A 15,380-nucleotide genomic window follows, 5' to 3' on the forward strand; every position below is an offset into this window, starting at 1 on the left:
GAGCCCGGGTCAGCTTCCCCACGCCCCGTCGGTGCCGTTTTCGGCCGGACAGTTGCCTTCTGCAGAGTCGGCCGTTTCGTCGGGTAGAACAGTATCTCCTCCGCCGAGCTGCCTCTGCCGTGGGGAACGGCGTGGTGGCGCTGCCCTGTGGAGCTTGTGGCGGCCCGGGAGAGCTCGTCCTGGGCGGGCCCCGCGCCCCTCGCTGCGGGGCAGCCCCGCTGGTGCTGGCCTGGGCTACGAGCACAGCATCTCCCCCCTCAGTAGGGCTTGAAACCGCCTGCGTTGGCCCCTGCATCACTGAAGTAAACGCTGTGGTCTGTACCGAGTGGTTGTAAAAATATGTGGAATTCTTAATTAGCTCAGTAAGAATAGTGGAGTTGCTTCTTCAGAGAAGAGGAAGGTGGCCATCAAAGTATTTTCTTTAGCAAGTCTCATTATGCCCCTTATTGGGTGTTCTCTGGCACTATATGCCTCATGGGTCCCGGGAGTTTTCGGTGCATGCTCTTCTGACACGATAAATGGCAGGTGTGCATCTTGATTTAGCTATAACATCTTAATAGTAAGCTTGATTCACACTGGTATCTAGCTTATTGCAGTCAAACCCCATGCTAATAACTATTTAAGAAGATAGTCCTCAGGCAACTGCCCTCTTCAGAGCTTCTTAAAATGTTTTTCCTGGGTGAGCAAAAAAAAAAAAACGTTCGATGTGATGCTGAGAAATATTGCTTAGTAGTCTTTAACTGGTTAATTTTTCATGACGTAACACCTTTCACTTAATTGTGTTGATTCTTCAGGGGACTCATCACAAAGTATAGCTTCAAATAGCTTTGCAAATAGTGGAAGAAAATGTCACATAAGAGCTCGAAGGAAATCAGGAAAGTAAATGTTTCTAGCTCCTTGGAGTCTGAAGATATTAGCTTAGAAACCACAGTACCAACTGATGATGTCTCTTCCTCTGAAGAGAGAGAAGGTACTGTTAAAATCACAAAGCAGTTGATTGAACGGAAGGAGTTGCTCCATAATCTTCAGCTGCTTAAAATAGAATTATCTCAAAAAAACTTGATGATTGACAACTTGAAAGTAGAGTATTTGACCAAGGTAAGAAGCGTTTCTTTCATTGTGAAATCTTGTTTCTGGTGGTTTTAGAGTATCATAGAAACTTCTAGTTTGAAAAGAATTTCTGTGAATTGCATGCTGGAAGCCTACTTAGTTGCTTTTTCTGTTGGGTTTTTTTTGTGTGGGGGGGGTGTTGTTGGTTTATTTTGGTTGGGTTTTATTTTAAATGAGAAAAGGAGGAAACAAAGATGGACAACTTAGCTGAGTTGTCCAAGTCATTATATATTGGGTCGAATTAGTTTTTCCTTTTCTAAAAGGAAAAAGACCTTTTTGCTTTTAGAAATGAAGAATGATTTTATCACTGTTGTAAGGGGTTTAATAGGGCTTTTAACCTGAACTTGTGGAATACTAGAAAAACTAATCTGACTGCTATTCAGTGATCTGTTAATAAAGCTGTGGCTAGAGTATACCAACATGCTAATAATAGGAGATTTTATGATGTTTCCACTAAGATACATGAAACTAAAAAAGATGTAAAAGCTTTGCCACATTTGCATGCAGTCGACATTTACAACGTACTTTATATTGTTTTTCCTGGTTTGCTGCTTTTGAGTTTAAACTGAGTCTGAAATTAGTTGAACAAACAGCTATTTTGTTGAGAACAATCACTTTTAGAACTAAGTCTTTTCTTATTTTTACTTCATTAGGGCAAAATCCATACCACAATTTATGAAGTCTTGGCATATTTAGAGGTCTTGTTAGACAATCATTATTACACTTAACAGTGCATTGGGCTCTTCACTTTTTTCTTCTTTTTTCTTTTTGTAAAGTATTCTTTAAACACTACCAAGGTAACTTATTTTCTTCATTTTAAACTTGTATTTAGATTGAAGAGCTAGAAGAGAAGCTTAATGACGCAATCCATCAAAAGCAGCTGTTGTCTTTACGACTGGATAGTCAGCTGGCATTACAGCAAGAAGATGCTAGGTATGATGGAAGTAAAACGAAGAACTTCATTTTTCATAACTTATTAATTCAAATTAATTCATGGAAATTTAATGGAAACTGATGAATATGAATTGCAGGAATAGGATTTATTTTGCAGATTATGTTGTTATTTTCATTCTAAACATTGAACTTACACATTTAATTTGAGTATAAGCAAATTTGAATTCAAACCTCACTGACTGCAGTTTGTGGTTTTGGTTTTATCGTTACCTGGATTCAAAATTTCATAAGAACTGGGAGTAAGAACATTCTTAAAACCAGTAAAGAGCAAAAGCAGTAGGTAGAGGGGGCAGACTTTGCATCAATTTAAACTGAATTTTTTAATAACTCTGTGGCCTAGCTGATTTGGAAAAGGTAATGTTTAGCATTTCCAGTTAGGATTGCTTATTGGTCAGAAATGCTTTCAGCTGATGATGGAGAAATTTTTAATTTTGCTTTTTTGAAATTTGATTTAACCTACAGATGAAAACAGACTGGCTAGCAGGCTTTTCTCCCAATTACTTTGTCAATTAAATGTTTTAACACTTATGAAGGAAGAGCATTACTTAATATTTGCATGTTATAGTAGAGGATGCACCAGCTCACAGGATGTGACCAACTCTAAGTCATATTCTGTAGTAAATCTAGAACAGATTTAGGGATATGAAGCCATACCTGAGATTAGTTAGAGCAAAGTCTTTCAACTAAGAGCAGTTAACTGTCAGAAAAATGTCTGTCATTGTTATTTGCACCAGAGTGGAATATTTTTAGGTTGCCTATACTGAGTTATCTGAGGAGTGCTCACTAAAAAAGTACTGATGTAGAAATTGTTATTAAGAAGCAAAAAAAGTAGAACTACTTTCCCCAGTCCTTTCATTAGTTTTCCTGTTTGTCTTTATTCTTGTCCCTGTTTAACAGAACCGTACACAATGTGCAGAATATGTCCTTGTGTGACTGCTTTGCTGACCTGGAATTCTATTTTTTCTTTTTGAAACCAGTGGGGCTGACATCGCCTTGTAGTACTAGCTAGTATTTGCAAAGTTTTTATATAATGTAGGAATTCTTGTGTTTTGAAGAATGATTTTATTTGAATATATCTTCAAGAGTTACAGCTAAAACCTGCAAAAATGTGGTCAGTCACCTTTGATTTAAATAAAATAAAATAAACACTTTGAAACATCTGAGTGATGTGCAGTTTCTCTTGCCTTATAATACCTTGTTGGTGGTGATAATTATAATGATGGTGTTTTAAGGCTAGAAAAAGAGTTGCTTGTTTAAGTGTAGTGGTGTTTGTGGATTTTGTTTTTTAAAAGGACCCCAACTTTGTATGTTACACTGGGTAGAAAATGAAGGATTGTGTGTGGAATAAGCCATAAGCATGTATGTGCTGGAACTTGGTAAGACACAAATTGAAGTTACTGTTGCTTTACTTAGTGCTTTACTAGTTCCTTGGGTTTTGTGTGGAAATATGCTTTTTCATGTTTTTAACCTTTTATTTGGTAAATTAAGACTAATTTATAAATTCAGGTCAACATATGTGGAGATTAATTATCACTTCTCAGATCCAGCTTTGCATTGTCAATGACAATGAAGTTCCTGGCTTTTTATATCTGCTGTGTCTGATATGATTGTGTAACCATGGTGGTGTATGCTTATGTGCGAGTTACCTAAATTCTAAATTTTCCCCCCTACAAAATGAGTATAAGTCATGCCCTTGCCAGGGTATTGTGAAGGTTTGTTACTTGTATTACTCACTACTTAATGTCATCTGTTTTCAAACCAATCTTGAAGAAAACATCAGGCTCTGATGAAACAAGAAATGGAAACTATTTTATTGAGGCAGAAGCAACTGGAGGAAACGAATCATCAGTTAAGGGAGAGGGCTGGAGATATCCGTCGTAGTTTGCGAGACTTGGAATTAACAGATGATTGCTATCAGAAGCTAAAGTCTCTTCCTGAAGGTCAGCTTTCTATCCCTGAATATGTTTCTGTGAGTATTGTGGTTTTTTTATTGGTTTAAAATATAGCTGTATCCTGGGTCTGGCTGAGATGGAGTTAACTTTCTTCATAGCAGCCTGAATCTTGCTGTGCTTTGGATTTGTGGAGAAAACAGAGCTGCTAACACACCAGTGTGTTCGCTGTTGATGGACAGTGCTTGCACATCTAATCAAGTCTTACTTTTTTCCCTATTCTGCCTCCCACTGTCCACAGTGAGCTAGGGGTGGTCATGAGATTGAGAGGGTACAGAGCTGGACAGTTGACCCGAATTGCTCAAAGGAGTATTCCATACCACCTAACGTCATGCTCAGCCATATAAAGTGGAGGTGGAGGAGGTGGGGAGTGGCTTCCAGGGTGGTTATAGCTCAGAGACTGGCTGGGCATAGGTCTACTTGTGGGAGGTGGTGAGTGGTTGTCTTTGTGTGACCTTTTTTTTTAAAAAAAAAATAAAAAATCACCTCTCTCTTTTGCTAATTAAAATGTTGAGCAAACTTGACACTTGAGTTTTGCTTTTGCTCTTCCCGCTCTCTCCTCTGTCCTGCTCCCACTGGAGGCAGCAAGTGAATGAGCAGCCTTATGGGTGCTTGGCTGCTGGCCAGGGTCAACCCACCACAAGCTGTAAATTGCTTTTGTTTAGAATTAAAGGAATGTGCATATAGTAGAAGCAAGTCTATATTCTTAGAATTCTTATTCTTCCCCTGCTGTAAATGAAGGAACTTCAGAGGCAGATGTGCTTCAGGATCAGTCTGTTATGATTGGATTCCAGTAAAGAGGGGAGCCTTTTAACCTCAGACTCTGTTTTAAAGAGATTAACTGTTGATGTTCAGCAGATGAGGTGTTACAAATAAATGGTGGGCACACTTTAATATGAAATACAACAGACTGAAAATAGGAGTTTGAAACTCATCTTGCCAGAACCACAAGTTGAGATGGCTCTTGCAAACATTACTTACTTTCCTCTCATGCTTTCCATCTAGCCCTTTGCCGTCTGACTAAATGCAGGAGATAGTGTACCTCAAAGTATACTTTAAGACTTATTTTCTTGATTTAAGAACTTTGTTAATTTTGGCTTATGGGTAGAAGGAGGGGCAGAGGGGTACTCTGCTTGCAGTAAAAAGACAGTACCTTCACAGACTGTGGGGCATGTTCAGAGCATCCGGGCTCACTTCTGAGAATGAAGAGGATTTAGATGTGTAAACCTGAATTCACTGAAGTATTAGCATTGTACTTATCTGTAGAGCAAGTTATTAAGGAAGCTGTATTAATATAATGTTAAAATGCTGAGTGCATGTCTTGAGAAATAAATGCCGTGTGAATGAGTTCTCTTGCTGGATGAAAGTCATGGTAATACTGTGCTCTAGATATGCATGGAGAACTAAAACTTGGCATTCTTATCTAAAGGATGTTCTTGGGAGCCTTTTTTCAAAAGTTCCAAAACTTGGTCTTTTGAAAGTACTAGTAAGAGCTTAAGGCTCTGAGTAATAAACAAGAACACTTAGCTTGGGACCTATTAGGTTATTACCTCCTAGCTGTCTACTGTACCCACTGCCCCCTATAGAAGTATTTGGGGGGTTTTTGTTGATTCCTGTACCACCATGGTCAGTAAAGCAGATTTTTAACACAGACTGAAATCCATGTCAGCTTGCTTGAAATTGGTGGACAGGAAGCTCCAGCACTTCAGGAGTTGATCGACAGTCAGTACGAAAGTGTGTGTAGCCAGGCGGGATGGATACCAGGAGTTCTTCAGCAGCAACCTTCCCAGCTGATTTAAGTGAAGCTGTCATAGCGCAGTTAGAGTGCTTAGATATTTGTGAATATAAAGAAACTCTAAAAAAGATGTGAAGCAGCAGAGGTAGATAACAGCCACCTTCTACCCCTAATCTACCTTTCTTTTGCTCTTATGTTCAACCAGTAAATGCTGCTTTTGTCTGTAGTTCAAACTCTACTGGTTATGTATTCTGTGAACTTTTTCGTCTGAAGATGTCTTTTCTTGGCCAATTTGTTTTGTTTTGTTTTCTGGAGAAGACATTACTAAAGATATATTGTTTTCTGCTTCTCTCCACTTTTTTTGGCAACAGAATCAGCGTGAACCTGAGAGTATTAGTTAAACTCAGTGATTGTTCATGATTAATTAGTTGGCTGATAAAGATGCTGGGAGGCTACAGAACTGTTTTGCATATTCTATATACATCCATTTGGCTTCTGAAGATTAGGAAATTCATGGTGAAGGGGAAAAGTAATTTTTCTGATGGTGTTTCCTGCTTTGCTTACATAAGGAGGAATTATGTGTTTCACAGGTAAAAACTGGCTCCAGATCTGTGTACAGACTAGTAGTATAGTGTATTGATACTAGGGTAAAATTCTTGTCAAGGAAGTGTTCAGATTGGAGAAAACCTGAGCAAGAAATTTCCGTGCTCTGTTTTCTATTTATCAATTGTAAAATCCTACCTTACAATTCCCCAGGATAGAAGTAAATGCATGTAATAAAGTGTAATGCTTACACTTTATTTGAAACCTGCTAAACTGGACAAACAGCAGAAAGTGCTTAAACACAGATTTTGCGGATAGAGATATTGCAAGTTTAAAATACTAGAATTTAAACAAATGAGAGATGTTTTTCACTGTTCTTCCACAAAGGGGTGCAAGTGATATGTAAGAGCAAAGACTGGGCAATGTTTAATGTTAGTGATGATGACAAATGAAAAATTATGTTTTACACATCTTTCTTTTAAAATCACACTTTTTTGTTTTGAACTTATATGTAAAAATTTATATTTTGTTTTGACCATTTATAAGAATTAATTTTGAAACAGCATATGCAAAATTTTAAAACACTTCGAGTTGTTGAACTGGTGCTTGTCAGCTTAATCGCTTAATTTGTTCAGTAAAGTGAGCCTCTTGTGTGCTCTCCTGTAAAACGTCTTCATGAAGTTGTTTAAAAATGGTATCTGTGAATTGTGTTTGATCCAGTTTTCATCTCCATCTCTTTCAGTTGCATCATTTTGCTAATTACAGCTCAGTTACTCTTTAACTGCCTTTAAGAAGGCAGTTAACTGATGCAACTACTTTCATGTAACTTTACTTAACAGAAGCCACCTTTCTTATCCTCTGCACCCATCCAGTTTTAGCTTAACTCTAGTATTCCATAAAAAGTGGAGAGCACATGTTAAGAGTTTTTTAAAAATTTCCTAGTAAGTGGTAACTTTGACCTCACAGCACATCTCTATAAATTTGTAATATTTAAGATACGCAGTTGTTTATGAAGTCCCATTACACTAATTTTTTTTCTACTATATTGACTTGCCAAGAGGCATTGTGTGCTTTGACTGCTGAGTTACATGAATATTTATTGGCCATCAAGCAAGCTAAATAATAATCACAGTTGAACTTCTGCTACAACCTTCCCCTAATCTGCTCCATTCATTAGCACTTGCTTATTACTATGGATTGATCTCTTCTTGGGAAGGCTGTGCAGATGTGGTTGTCCTTGATACCTGTATCCCACGTCATTTAGACTGGGTAATCTGGTTTAGGTTTGTTGTATTTTGGGAAGTAAATGTGGCATAATGGCATAAGTCAGGTTTCCTAGGAAAATCACAGTAAAAATACAAGAATTTAAGGGAAAAACTGGGTGTGGTTTAAAAGAAAACCTACAATGCTTTGAATGGTTACCAATTAGTGACAATCAAGGTTATTTTTAAGAAAATGTTGTAATCGCTTTTTTTTGGGGGGGGAAAGGATTTGACTGTAATTCACTTGGTCAGCTCTCAGAGAATCCAGATAGATGAAAACCAGTCAGCAGAAACTGTAGTTAAGAGTCTAAAATTGTACTTGCTGCTTTGTATGCACATTTCTAAAGTTTGGGTTTTTTTCCTAAGGCAGTAGTTGAAGCCTGTTGTAGTTGGAAGTTAGAAAGAAACTACAAAACTAACTTCATTGTTTGATTTCATGCAAACCCATTAGAAGCCATGTGATTTCACAGATGGATGTGAAAAATACTGAAGGAATAGAATACTGCAAGAAAAAAATAGTAATGAAGCAGTAAAATAAGGCAATAATATGCAGTTAGCTCACTTAACAGAAGAGAGACAATTTACAGTTTTAACTGTACTATCTGATGGTTCAATTTGTCATTTAGAATTTTCAGGACAAGCCAAAAAAAATTACCATTACTGTACTTCGGGTTTAATTAAATTTTTAAATACCATCCTTAACTTTGTTCATTTTATGTTTAAACACAGCGATAGCGACTTGAGAATTCCTTGTTACCATCTTAAAAAAAAAAAAAAAAAAAAAAAAAAAAAAAAAAGTCAAGAGTAACTTTAAATTTATAGCATATGTCCTGTTTTAGCTTGTGGTTTTGTACTGCATTTAAAGGTAAGGATGAAAAGTGGAGCTTTCTTGTTCACAAGAAATTCAAACAACTGCAACTTTCAACAAACACATATTTGGAACAACTTGAAAATGAAAAATAAAACACACCCCCCCCAGCACTTTTTCGAAAAATTCACTTTTCTGCCTTACTAATAATCTACTCATGCTGGACACTTGCTTTATTATATAAAGCAAACTGCACCTATGTTTACATTGTAAATTTCCATGGCTTCTGTGTTTTTTCAGAACTGTATGCTTTCAATTATATGGAATATACCTGGAACTGTTCTTTGTCTTCTGTTCTTTACAGGTAGCAAAACAAAGACCTCTGCATGGAAGTGCAGTACAACTTGCTCTTGAACGCTTACTTTATCTGTGCTTTCTTGCTTGTATTTCTTCTTTAATCATATATCAAAGCTTTAATGATGGGGGTATGGAGTAGATTTTGCATTAAAATACTGCTTAATTAACTATTTTTTCCTTTTCATCCCCCAAAACAAACTTTTTAATGTATCAAGTTAATCTGGGAGTAATAACCTCTGTGTACATGTGTGTGGGTGTATTTCAAAAAAGCTCTTTCTTCGTTTTGTGTCTTTTTGTCTTTTACTACTGACTTTGTGGTTTTACTACTGTGTTTTCTAGTATTTTTTTCTTGTTCAGTAGAAATGTTCTGGAAGAGTTTTATGGATCTGAGACTTATTTGTTTGAAACTATAACTGTGACTGGAGTGGGGGAAGAGAGGAGTATGTGTTAGATTTATTAAAATTAAAAAAAATCATTTTATAAGGCTTTTTTCAGTGTTAATTCAGCAGCCTTTCAGAGGCTTAGTTGCACGGTGCAGATGAACCCATATAGCAGTGTTACTGTTGAAAGTGTGTATGTGGAGTGTGTCACAGTTCTTCCTGGTTATGTGCTGTTCCTGCTTCCTTACATTGTTCCCGTGCTTGCTCTTGCATTTTTCTTGGTGCAGATTCAGCACACTGAACTGGCAGAAAACAAAATTAGTTTCTCTCCATTTCTACACACCCCATAAAAATTTATATTGGCTTGGGGGAAGTTGGCAAGCTAAGTAGGTTTATTGCTAAATAGGCTAGGTTGTTTGTTTTTTTTTTTTTTCCCACTGTTAATCAAATAGGCTCTAGAGTTGGCATAAGTAAGAGGGGGGACCGTGTAGTCCATTAGTACCTGTATTTCTTAATCGGGCAGCCTGACTGGGAGCTGCCTTAGTTGAATAGAAATGTACATCTTTACCTTTGTTCTGCTTTTTAAAAATTATTATTTAGTGCCAAACACAAACTGATTCTTTCTCAGCTGCTGCTGTCAAAGGCTGAAGAAAGACATTGTCTTTGCTTTGACATTTCCTCACCGCCCGCCATCAACCAGGGTTCTGAGATGCACTAGAAATCATTTCGTGAATTATTGTCCTAAAATGTTGAGCTGATTTGTTCTGGGGGTTTTAGTTTTGCAATTGCAATTTTGCTAGACTCTATTCTGAATATATATCTTGTTCTCCTAGATCCGATTCTATGAAGTAGTCCATTCTTTAAGAAAAGAGCTAAGTGATCTACAGGTGAAAAAGGAGAACCTAACAGAAGAACTAAGTGGGTACAAATCCCAGCTGAAGAATCTGACAGAGGTCTGTGCACCTTAATTATCTTCATTAAGAAACTGTGTAAATATATATAGATAGAGTAAAAAACTCATTCTCCAAATCATTATGTGTGTGTTACATATTAAAGTTTTGATGTATAAAAACTACTGGTGGGAGAAGGGGGCGGAGAGGGAAGGAAGAAGGAAATGTGCCGTATATGTTCTTGCATAGCAGCTAATTTTACATTATGGCTATGCTGCAAATTTGTTCATGAGACTGTTCAGGATAGACTCTTAACCAGTTATGTTGTGAGGACAAGGTTCAAGGTGGGGAAGCTGAGACAGACAATCTTTACAGCAGAGGTTGAAGTCATAAGGATGGTTCAGTGTTTAATTTTTGAGACACTGATGTCTTGGTAGTAATTTGCTTCACCTTTTTGTTTTAATGTTATAAAAATATATTTTTTAAAGAATCCTTTGGGGTTGCATCTTCTCTTGCTATGTTTTTAAACTTCATATATTTTAAGTTTCCTATTTACTTCTATACAAAAGGAAAAGTTAATTTGATTTCATGTAAGGTATAAATGTCAGAAGTAGAGAAACAAATTGCATAAATATATTGTGATTTTTCAAAGAGTAAAGGAGATGAATCAGTATTAAAAGAATGTTGTTTTTAAGGTTTTAATTAAACATTTTATAAATGTTTATAGTATTCTTAGTATATATACAGCAAGGATGATTTGTATTTTAGTTTAATTCCACATTTCTGGAGTTGTGATAAGACAGTTTCAGGTACCCAGAGTATATTTATCAAAGTTGTGGCTATCAGGAACTTAAACACCACTGTCATTTTACTACTTCTGTAATTATTCTTATGTTACTGCTTTTTTTCCCCCTCAAAACTTACTTGTGGAATAATCAGGTGTAGAAAGAAATTAATTATACGGGATTATCTTGTGAAATTCATATTATTTTCATTTCTCTGAATTAAAAAAAAGTGGTCAGTAAAATTTGTGTGCTTCAGCATTTTGTGTCATCATCTCTACTCATAATTGATATTAAGTTAATCCTGTTAACTTTGATTTACATGAGCATTTTCCTTCATTGTGCATTTAATCTACTCTGATTTAATGAAATTCTGCAGGAGGGTTTTGGCCTTTTGAGATTTGACTGACATCTGTGCTAACTTTTGCTGCAGCAATTTAACAGGATAGTAGATAACAATAATTAAAGTTATGCTAGAAACAGTTTTCTTGGTACATGAACCTTTATTTAATATAAAAACTTCTTATTTTCTTCTTTTTATACCGCATGGTGGCAGTATCCACCCTTGCCACTGGTTTATTTTTCAAAGTTAGAAGTTTACTGTGCTTTTCTTTTGAGAAAGCACTAGAATGTCACTTGTGTTGAACTGAGGTGGTTCTTTAAATGCTTATACTCCGTTTGCATAATCAAGCCTAAAACGACAGAATTAGTGATAATACCTTGTTTAAAAAAAAAAAAAAAAAAAAAAAAAAAAAGGAAAAAAGCTTACAGTTGTTAATAAAATTATTCCTTAGGATTCTCAGGTTTCAGATAAGATTGCTTACTACAGTTCTTCCATATGTACAAAAAAGCCCCAAACCCAAGTCTTTACTGCATCAGTTATGCATAAAGATGATGTGTTTTGGATATTTAATGAAATGTGACCTGATAGGAGGTATTTTATGTATGGAGAGACTTAAGAGTCGCTAGATTTTGTTTCTGGCAAATTCAGATTTGACCTAATGAGTTGATGAGTGTTACTAACAAGGTACCTCAGGCTGTTTCAGATAGTAAGGTAAGAGCAGCAGCATCAATACATGAGGGTACTTTAGAATCTCTAATGTACTTAGTATACTAAAGCTAACAAACCTATGCATCTTTTGCAGTTTATGAAGAAATGGTTTCAGGGTGTAATGTTGGGGTAATTATTTGACCTCCTTCGATAAGGTCAAGCTTTATTGCAAGGAAATTTATCAGCAGGAAATAAAGCACAGTTTCATTCAAAGTCTTACTTAAGCTCTTACAGTTCTTTCCTGGTTTTGTGGTATTCCAATCATTCTTTATTTCCAGCTGCATGAAACAGTTACTGAAGTTTCTTGCCTGTTATTTAGTAACTTACACTCTTCAAATCCTTTCTCTGGTTTCCCATCCAATATTCCTTAAATTTCAAGTTTTCTCCAACAGTCGCAATATGTCTGTTCTCTACATAGTTTATCAACAAAGTGTCTGTTCTGTGTTTAAAAATTCTTTAGGGAACTACCAATACAGACATTTGAAATAGTTGTCACTGAAATAAAGACGATCTTTTTTTTTTTTTTTTTTTTTTTTTTCTTCTCTGTGAGACTATACCACTTCCTACAATAAGCATTCCTTTTTTTTCTGCTGTTGCAGATATTGCTCTTCCTAATGAGTTTCAACATGTTTTTCCTCTTTGTGGAACATGGGAAGGAACTAAAATACAAGCTTAGCCCACATCTTTATTAGCTACTGATGGCTGGGGGAGGAGGATTTTGCTGGCTTCCTCTGGTGGTTCATGGCTGCAAGACTAGGTTTGAGTAAGTTTTATACATGTAGATTCACCCAGAAATCAAGTTGTGAGAGAATTAGGTATAGATTCGTAGGAAAATCTATCTAGCCAACAAAGAATTGAAGAAGTTTAAAAGAAAATCCAAACTTGTGTAATATGTTAAGCCAGCTCCAGGAAAATTTAAATGTGAAATTAATTCATCAAATAAGACAACCATTGCGTAACCTCAGCTGTTTTATTTTGTGACAGAATGGTTGTAGTACTTTAGTTTGGTCAAAGGAAATAAGCTCTATTTTTGTGTTTTGAAGTGTGAATATAAGACACTTAGGTAGTTTTCTCTGCTCGTGAGCATTTATATAGTTTTGTGAAAAAGCAAACCAGTGTTTTCTCTGAATGCTATTACGATGAGCTGATATGGCAGTGTATTAGTTATATAGAATAAGGTCTTCAAACTCACTAAATCTTTTTTTGCTACGTGCTACCATGTTTTGGTTGTGTGAGTGTGGGGGGGAAGTGCCACCAAAAAAAATTAAAAAACCTAACAAAACTTGTTGTTGACACAACAGACCTAACCTGGCACAAAAGTGGGTGCAGTGACCTGGTATTGTGGCCTCTCAGCCAACTGAGTTTATAAGCATTCAACTGTACCAGCTAGGAAGCTTGGTAAAAGTTAATTGTCATTGTAGCCTTGTAGAAACTAATTTTCTAAGACTTAAGAAATCTACATGTTCTTTATCTCTAGGCAATTCATTAATTCATTTGTATTAGAAAAAAAGCTTTTATTTCTGACTTAAGGGCATAAAGGTCATCTTTCAAATGTTTATCATCTGTATTTGTCCTCTAGGTATATGAAAATATATTTTATTTGCTCAGAAAGAGCGTAAGGTTGTAAGTATGTTATCAGCTCTGTTAGCCCTCATTTAATTATTAGTATGCTGAGACCACTAAAACTCTACAACTTTGTAACAAAGTTCTCTTTTCATTGTTCAGAGCCTGCTGAATCTATAACAGGGACCCAGTAGTGGGGAGCTGCTTCTGACAACTGGTAGCAGAGAACAGTGTATAAAGATGGATTTCTAGCACTAGAACATAATCTGATAAATACAGCTAGTGTCAAAAGATCTGTGTCACTTCTTTCCATTCTTAAAGTGGTCAGTGTAAGTGGTTCTGCAGTACTACCACGAAGTTAATGGCTCTCTGTACACCTTGTTTGCATCTGTGATTTAGACCAGTGCTGTTCCTCAGATTCTAGGTGCAGCAGCAACAGACTGGGGGAAATGGTGGAACTGGTAAAAGCAATGTTCTTGTATTGCACTGCTGACTGATCTGTTACCAAATGTATAGTACAGACTCGTTTCAGCCCTCCTTTTACAGTGCTCAGTACTTCAAGAACAAATAATGTTGGCACCACCACCTTTGGAGCTACAGATAGAGAAGTGCAGCTATAGTGCTGTATTACCAGGAGCATCCTATTACAGAAATAAAACCAGCTTCTGTTGTGCATGTTTCCATGCTGAACATCAGTATACTATTTTCAGAGTTGTTTGCTTCCAAAGTGGTTAGAACCTCCTGCAAACAGATGTAATTTACTACTCACGTGTTTTTCTCAAGGCTGGGAGACAATCTGAGAAGGAAATTCTGCTTTTCTTTGTAGCTCTAGAAGATTAAGTATTGCTTTCTTCTTCTGGCTGAGTTTCTTGGCAATGTTTTCCTGGAATTTGGTCTTGATACAGTTTTATTAGAGCTTCCTTTCTTTAGTTGTTTTTGGTTTGGTTGTTTTTTGTTTTTTTTTCTGTGAAGTTGCCTTCAGGACTTGCAACAAAATTTATAGTATGACAGTTATCTAAAAGCTATGGTTAGCCTACAGACAAAGCTGGATGTATGTAAGACAAAGATCTCAGGATTCCAAGACCTCATCTCTGAAAGAGGATTAGTAGCTGTCAGGTTTTGCTAGACATACCTAACAATTTGTGATACTGTTTCACAGCTGGAGGAAAAACATTTTCTACAGTCTTGAAAGAATCAACTAAGCTGTTCCACTCAAAGGATCAGTTGGTGCTAGATGTATCAGAATGTTGTAAAATTGACGCTACTGTTGCAACACCAGGACGGCTGTGTTCCCTAAGATTTCTTCTGCAGTTTGCACATCTTTAAAGACTGCACTCTAGAACCCTTTCCCAGCTCCCTGACACCAATTCTTTCAAGCAGTGCTTTGATTACTTGGTCTTAACATCTTTCTCTAGAAAGGACAGATGAAGCCTCAGTCTTATGTGAGATATGTGCCTTCTTTCCTTCATATTTATGTTGCTCAAGAAAAAGGCTACAAAGAAAAATGTTCTACTGATAACTATTAGCTTGGGGCAGCAGTTTAGCATTTCCAAGACTCAAGAAAACTTACATATCTATGAAAGTTCCCTTTGCTATCCAGTGTCTTTCTACCTCTTTTGATATATAACTATGACTTGAATAGACTGGTAATTGTTATTCAGAAGTACCAAATGGCTTGCTTCTAGTCTCTAATGCACAGATCTCAAGGATCCTTTTCACCAGTCAGCTCAGATCTGAAGAAAGAGCTTTTTATTTCCACTTTCTTTTGCAATAGAGGTACTTATGCCTAAGATTTTCTTTCTTACCTTACTTGTAAAGCTTCCCTATTTTATTATTTTTAATGGCAGACAGTGCCCCATCTACAGTCCTTGGCAGATTATCAATTTCATATTAACATACTAGGAGATGTTTTATTCGTCTAGTTATGTGTAACTTCTTCCTGACATTTAGGCAATTGTAGTCAAATAAATAATGTATTGAATAGTAATTTTTGAAT

General features: G+C 36.4%; 1 protein-coding gene across 1 annotated transcript in view; it reads left to right on the top strand.

The window, feature by feature from the left end:
- The first annotated feature begins 787 nt into the window (after window positions 1-787).
- PIBF1 (progesterone immunomodulatory binding factor 1) overlaps window positions 788-15,380 on the top strand; it is a 115,626-nt gene continuing 101,033 nt past the window's right edge. The window contains exons 1-4 of the mRNA XM_026859239.1: window positions 788-1,098; window positions 1,943-2,043; window positions 3,835-4,033; window positions 9,932-10,051. Of these exons, the coding sequence (XP_026715040.1) occupies window positions 847-1,098; window positions 1,943-2,043; window positions 3,835-4,033; window positions 9,932-10,051 (672 nt within the window). The 5' untranslated portion in view covers window positions 788-846. The remainder of the gene's footprint in view (window positions 1,099-1,942; window positions 2,044-3,834; window positions 4,034-9,931; window positions 10,052-15,380) is intronic.

This window comes from Athene cunicularia, assembly GCF_003259725.1.
Source record: "Athene cunicularia isolate RWA chromosome 1 unlocalized genomic scaffold, athCun1 chr1_part1, whole genome shotgun sequence".
Classification (NCBI taxonomy): domain Eukaryota; kingdom Metazoa; phylum Chordata; class Aves; order Strigiformes; family Strigidae; genus Athene; species Athene cunicularia.